This window comes from Mercurialis annua, linkage group LG2 (assembly GCF_937616625.2).
Source record: "Mercurialis annua linkage group LG2, ddMerAnnu1.2, whole genome shotgun sequence".
Classification (NCBI taxonomy): Eukaryota; Viridiplantae; Streptophyta; class Magnoliopsida; order Malpighiales; family Euphorbiaceae; genus Mercurialis; species Mercurialis annua.
The window spans coordinates 45,180,064-45,186,063 of record NC_065571.1 but is presented as its reverse complement, the minus strand read 5'-3'; the positions used below and the strand labels follow the sequence as shown (position 1 = coordinate 45,186,063).

At 33.9% G+C, this 6,000-nt stretch overlaps 2 protein-coding genes across 3 annotated transcripts; one reads left to right on the top strand and one right to left on the bottom strand.

Annotated features, from left to right (window-relative positions):
• Positions 1-221: 221 nt before the first annotated feature.
• On the bottom strand, positions 222-4,671 carry LOC126670069 (protein GRAVITROPIC IN THE LIGHT 1). 2 transcript variants are annotated; one of them, XR_007638638.1, is made up of 2 exons: positions 1,347-4,671; positions 222-1,186 (listed from the first exon to the last, which is right to left on the bottom strand). XR_007638638.1 is itself a non-coding variant. In XM_050363725.1 (2 exons), exon 1 carries the CDS (start codon positions 4,005-4,007, stop codon positions 2,718-2,720), a length of 1,290 nt encoding a protein of 429 aa, XP_050219682.1. In that variant the 5' UTR covers positions 4,008-4,671; the 3' UTR covers positions 222-1,557; positions 2,684-2,717. The 2 variants fall into 2 exon arrangements, 1 of the variants encoding a protein (XP_050219682.1); XM_050363725.1 differs by having other exon boundaries at positions 222-1,557; positions 2,684-4,671.
• LOC126670070 (transcription repressor OFP17) lies at positions 624-1,546 on the top strand. The gene has a single exon (XM_050363727.2). The coding sequence runs from the start codon at positions 624-626 to the stop codon at positions 1,179-1,181; it is 558 nt and encodes a 185-aa protein (XP_050219684.1). The 3' UTR covers positions 1,182-1,546.
• Positions 4,672-6,000: the final 1,329 nt, after the last annotated feature.

Genomic DNA, 6,000 nt, shown 5'->3' with positions numbered 1-6,000 from the left:
ACAACAAATTCTGATATCACACAACCATGACATCAAATTCAACCACAACACGAAGAACCTTTAAATAGAAACCTCTTCATAAAAAAAACAAATAAACTTTGAATAAATAAAAGACAACAGTCATAAATAAAACATTCAAAAAAACTATTATAACTCATAAATAAAAGTTTCCTTATTCTAAAATAATCTTGATCTATCTTCAATTCTTGATTCACAACAAATTAAATTTAATATTATGCATCACCGATAAATTTTAACCAATCAAACAAAAAATGAATATTTTTAGATATTTATTACATTTAATGAGAATAAAGCGATATAAAAAATAAAAAGAAATAATATCAATAAACAAAATGCATATAGAAATTTTAGATAAGAATGTCAGGTATTAGTATAGTTAATGGGATGCCACTCTCCTGAATTCAAGACGTGAACCCAACAAAGCTATGCATCTTCGTCAACAAACTCCACTCAGTCTCTCTCTCAATGCCACACCAAACTCTCATATTTATTTACTTCTCTACATTCCAATTCTTTTGTCTCAACTATTTTAAAAGCAGCAACAGAAACCAATCAATTCTGTTCAATTTCTTCAACCACACTCAATTCCCAAATCATTACAAATGAAAATGAAAGCATTAGTTGCCTTCAAATCCAAGCTTCTAACCCCATGCAGAAAACTACTAACCTTCAGATTCAAACTCAGAAAACCTCTCTTTATAAGATCTCTTGCATCGCGTACTCACCGTAGTAAGACGAGAAAAACTTCTACCAAGAATCGTATTCTTACTGCCCTGCATTCAGTTTTCCATAAGAAATCGAGGAAGATGGACGTACTTGGGGAGCTTAAGAGTGTTCCTGAAGTAGAGCGCGAGAAAAGGATCTACACGTCACCTCTAACACCAGCATACATTACAGCCAGTAGAACCGCCATGAGAGAGAGCTTTGGCGGCGACCAGGATGTGGAAGATGCGTGCAGAAGCTTTGAGAACTATTTGGTGGATATGATTGTTGAAGAAGGAAAAGTGAGGGATCTGATAGATGTTGAGGAGCTTCTGTATTGCTGGAAGAATCTGAAGTGCCCAGTCTTTGTCGATGTGGTGTGTAGATTCTACGGGGAGCTATGCAAGGACCTGTTTTCTCCGGAGGATGACAATGACATTGATTATAGCGCCAAATGATTCTACTGCTAGTGTTTGTACCAGAGGTTCACAGTTTCGACAAAGTATAGATACCAACAAGAAATAAGCTTATTAGATTAACTAAATTGTATTACAAATATATATCTAGTTTCTCTGCATATCCTGATATCCTGAATGAATCAGCAGCAGGAGAACTGTACTAACCTTCCTCCGGTGACTTACTTTTTCAGCATTTCGCAGGAGAAAGAAGATTTGGGTCAAATTTCTAAGGAAGCGGAGCTCCCCCTTACTCCCCATTCAACAGCACACTCAATAATACTTGTACTGGCAAGACCGGAATCTCGGTTCCACAAATTAAGAGTGGAAAACGAGCATGGAGGGAAAATGAAACCTTAAATTCAATATAGCTCTGTGTCTGGAAAAGAAATTAAAACTCAACTCAGCTAACACCTTATCCTAAACTAATTGGGGTGGCTATATAAACACCCCTAGATAAAATGTAAGATAAAAATATAAAACTGAAATCATGTCTAACCATCTACCTCTTTAGTTTCTAAAACTGTCATTTTGTAAACTCAATGATAAAACAACACTAGCAAGACTAGAATCTCAGTCGCATGAAGTACGAGCGGAAAATTGAAAAACCAAGAGGGCATTGTTCTAATAATTATGAAAGTGATAAAAATTGGAACAGTTATGGTTTTTGTTGTTTGTGATTGGTTGAAGTGCATGAGAATGGGAAAAGAAATGGGATCCCTTCGCTTAATAAATAACATTCGTTCTCGTTCTCATCCAAATAAATCATCTACATTCTCATTTTTCTTTGATTTCCATTTCCATTTCCTACTCAACCGAACAACATATGAAATTAAGCATTCCTATTCCCATTTAGATTCTCGTTCCTATTCCTATTCCTGATTTTAAACCAAAGAGATCGTAAAATTTTATGTGCTTCTATGTCTAGAGGAGTATAAATTACTCAACTCTATTTAGGTCAATCCTTAACCACAAGCAAATTGCAATAGGTTGTATATATTCCCATAAATAGAAATCTTATATTTTGGTTGATCTAAAATAGTAGAAAACCTCTAAACCATCTGAATCAAAAGACAGAAACATCTAAACACTTTCTAAGCACTACAAGGCCAGCAAACAATAAAATTACAAACAGGATACAGCAAGTCTCCGACCATCCTACTAAATAAGATTACTATATGTCATTGTTCTTCAAGATCATTAGGCAAGAGGATAAAATAAGCTCTACATGTAATTAACAGTTTATTCCAACACATTTTCTTAGCTTGAAGATTATACTTAAATCACAAGCAGTAAAGTCGATACACAGAAAGTGTAAAACAAAATCGAACAGCATCATCACGTAGAGATATCTATTTACAATTCAAAAAGCATACAACAAAATCTTGCAGCTTTAAACAGGTAAGTATTGGCAGCATGATCACGTATGATCTCTACTACCAAAATATTAGCTCTCAAACTAATTTAGGCAACGTATTGACATACTCAAAACAATTAATGATTACCTTTGCAATGCTATAGTTCCTACAGCACTTCCCCCTAACAAGAAAGATAAACCCGAGACCGCATCAATGAGTCAGCTAATCTAAAACCAGGCATGACCATAAACTCAACTCTGGGATCAGCTTGTCCTCCATTAAGAATGTCGGCTTCTATAGGTTCCATAAAAACATCTGAGAATTTGCTTCCTCTATTAACAACATAAATTTCAGCCTTGGGATCAACTGACCTTGCAATCCCTTGTAGAGCCCATATCCACTTTGCCATTCTTGCAAATATTTGATAGAATGGTGTTCTTGGATGCTTGCCACTTAATATAAACAACCTCTGGTCCAAATTGCCAAAGAAAGACATCTCCATTACAGGATGAACCGCAAACAAATACTTGTTTCCGCAAAAAGTGGAAAATTCTGAATTGGGATTTTCTATCAGATAATCAATGGGATCATCAAACCGCATAACATCATCCACATTATAGGATTTAAGTGATATCCCATGAAACATTCTCCGTGCAACGTAGGCTTCAAATGCATACTTCTTATGCTGCCTTTTGAAATAAACAACTCCACTTTCTATGGAATTAGCTGCCATATCCAAGTCCCAACCTGAAGCTTTCATCAAACTTATCACAGGCTTTGCAAAATCATGAATAGACTTCGATGCTTCTCTGAACATATTCTCAAACAAGGAAATATTCAAAACCCTCACATTTTTTATTTCCAAACTTTTCTGCCGTATCTTCTCTGCCAATACCGTATTCCCCAAAAGAAAATTGTGTAGCTCTTGTCGCAAACGAACAATCTCATCATCTTGTGCTCGACTCTGAGTCTTCAGTTTCTCTAACAGACTCTCTGTATCCAGTAGACTAAAATGGGAAGACTCAAGATTTACATTCGAGAATCGCTTCTCCTTGTATGTCCGCTTGATCTTACAAAGAGCTTCGAGCTTAAACACAATCTGTTCATCAGCAGCAATAATCTTATCCGCATTATAAGGAACATGAGCTTCCTGAAGCTGAATGTAAGCTAATTTCAACTCAGAAACCGCATCAAATAACTGAATAATATAGTCTCCCTCAATATCTATGTCCCTCATAGTCAGAACTACAGGAGGATACGTTCCAATTTTCTCCGTATCACATTCTATTTCCACTGTAGCATCACTGCTATCTTCACTAACCGATGCCACATTGTTGTCACGGAGAGAATTACATTGCTGATTTGGGTTTTCGTTCGAGAAAACGCCAATAGATCTTAGTTTGCAAAGTTTAGCAAACTTAGTGACCATTTCAGATATGTTTGAAGAGGGTTTAACAATGGCATACTCCATTCACTTGAACAGAGATTAAAACCCTAAACTAAGAAAGATCTATAACTGATATATTAAAGAGATAAATACTCAGATTTTACAAATAGTATATAAAAATGCATAACCAAGAAACAAGATTCCGGGTCAAATGCCTTAAACCTTGACAGTGATTAAACAAATATTCAAAAAGTTGCCTTTTTTATGCTAATAAACCAAAAATCTCAAATCTTTAAATGGGTTCATCAACTTTCAAAGAATCTAAAACTTCATTAAACATCAAGATTCATAAAATAAACACACACAAAAACACCAAGAACAGAACAAACCCAAAATGCTCACTGTATCTCCAATTGATTAAGTTGCTTGGGATTTGGCTCCGAGCATTGTTAAGAGTGTTTTAACAATGGTTTTTGAAAGGAAAATGAAGAGAAAAAATGAGCAAGTTTACTACTACAGTAGTACTGTGACCAGTTGTTTGCAACTTAAAACTTTGAGTTATTCTGCTTTCTGATAAAAAAACAACCAAATGGGTTTGTGTTGTACAACTTGGTTTTGAATTTGGAGTGTGAAATCGAAGAAATATATTTGTTTTTGGGGAAATGGACAGACAGATTCTGTACATTACAGTGGCCAGAGGGTTTACAGAGCCGCTTGGAATGCAGTGCAGTCTTTGAATTTGTATTAGAGCAAATTACGCTAAAGTCCATGAGGTATATCATAATTAACAGTTTAATACCCTTTGTTTTAAAAATCTACTTAATGGTCCTTCAGTTTTAATTCCGTTAGCTATTAGGTCCCTCCGTTAATTTCGACACTTATTTCCAAACGATTTGATCCCACCATTAATTTTGTGAACTATTTGATCCATCACTTTTAATTTTATAAAACGATTTGATCCTTCACTTTTAAACGATTTAATACCCGAATTTCAATCTGTTAGACGATTTGGTCCCTTAAATTAACAGAAGGATTTCTCGGTTAACAGAATTAAAACTGTGGAATTATTCAGTAAACTTTTGAAACAAGGGATACCAAAATGTTAATTATGATATATCTTAGGGGCCTCTAAGTAATTTGCTCTTTCTATTAATGTTTAAATTTTGTTTAATCAACCAAAAATACATCAGCTTTTCAATTTCTTTTTTGATGATATTATAAATATTCACCAACTTTAAACGTTTTCTAATTTTAATCACGTTGTTTAAAAATTGTCATTTTCATACATGAACTACCAATTTTTCTCAAATCCATACGCCGTTCAAAAATCCGGCAAAAATTGATGATGTGTCACTATCTGATTCGTTATGTCATGTCACTATCTGATTGTCAACTCAACAATTTTAATCAGATTTTTGAATAGTGTATGGATTTGAGAAAAATGAGTAGTTTGTGTATGAAAATAACAATTTTTAAACGGCGTGATTAAAATGAGAAAACATGTAAAGTTGGTGAATTTTTATGACATGTACCTTTTTTTTGTTATAATTTCACCTTTCAAAATCTTCAATTTTAACTTTTATTTCAATTTTCACTTTCAACTATTGTCATTTATCCATATTGGAGTTGTAAAAAATTAAGATATGTTGTTTATGTTATTTTTTAGGGTTAATCCCAATAAAAAAATATCAAACGTTTGCGAGTTTTATCAGTTGTAATCAAACCTTTTAAAATCGGCTAATTTAGCCCATTTTGAGATATTTGAAACTTTTTTTAGTCATTCGTGAATCGAACCGGAAAATTTGTTATTCGTGAATGGGCTAAACTAGCTGATTTTGATGATGTGGGATATTTGTAACATTTTCTAACCAAATCAATCAAAATCAGCTAGTTTAACCCATTTACGAATGACAAATTTTTCAATTTGGTTCACGAATGGCTAGAAAAGGTTTCAAATATCTAAAAATAGGCTTAGCCGATTTCAAAAGTTTTGGTTATAACTAACAAAACCGCAAACGTTTGGTATTTTATTGGGATTAGCCCTATTTGTTACCGTTCCAATTTGCATTTTTATCAT

What these genes read in the sequence shown, in the direction of transcription:
- LOC126670069 (XM_050363725.1), bottom strand. Translation starts at nt 4,007, where the DNA reads ATGGAGTATGCCATTGTTAAACCCTCTTCAAACATATCTGAAATGGTC.
- LOC126670070 (XM_050363727.2), top strand. Translation starts at nt 624, where the DNA reads ATGAAAATGAAAGCATTAGTTGCCTTCAAATCCAAGCTTCTAACCCCA.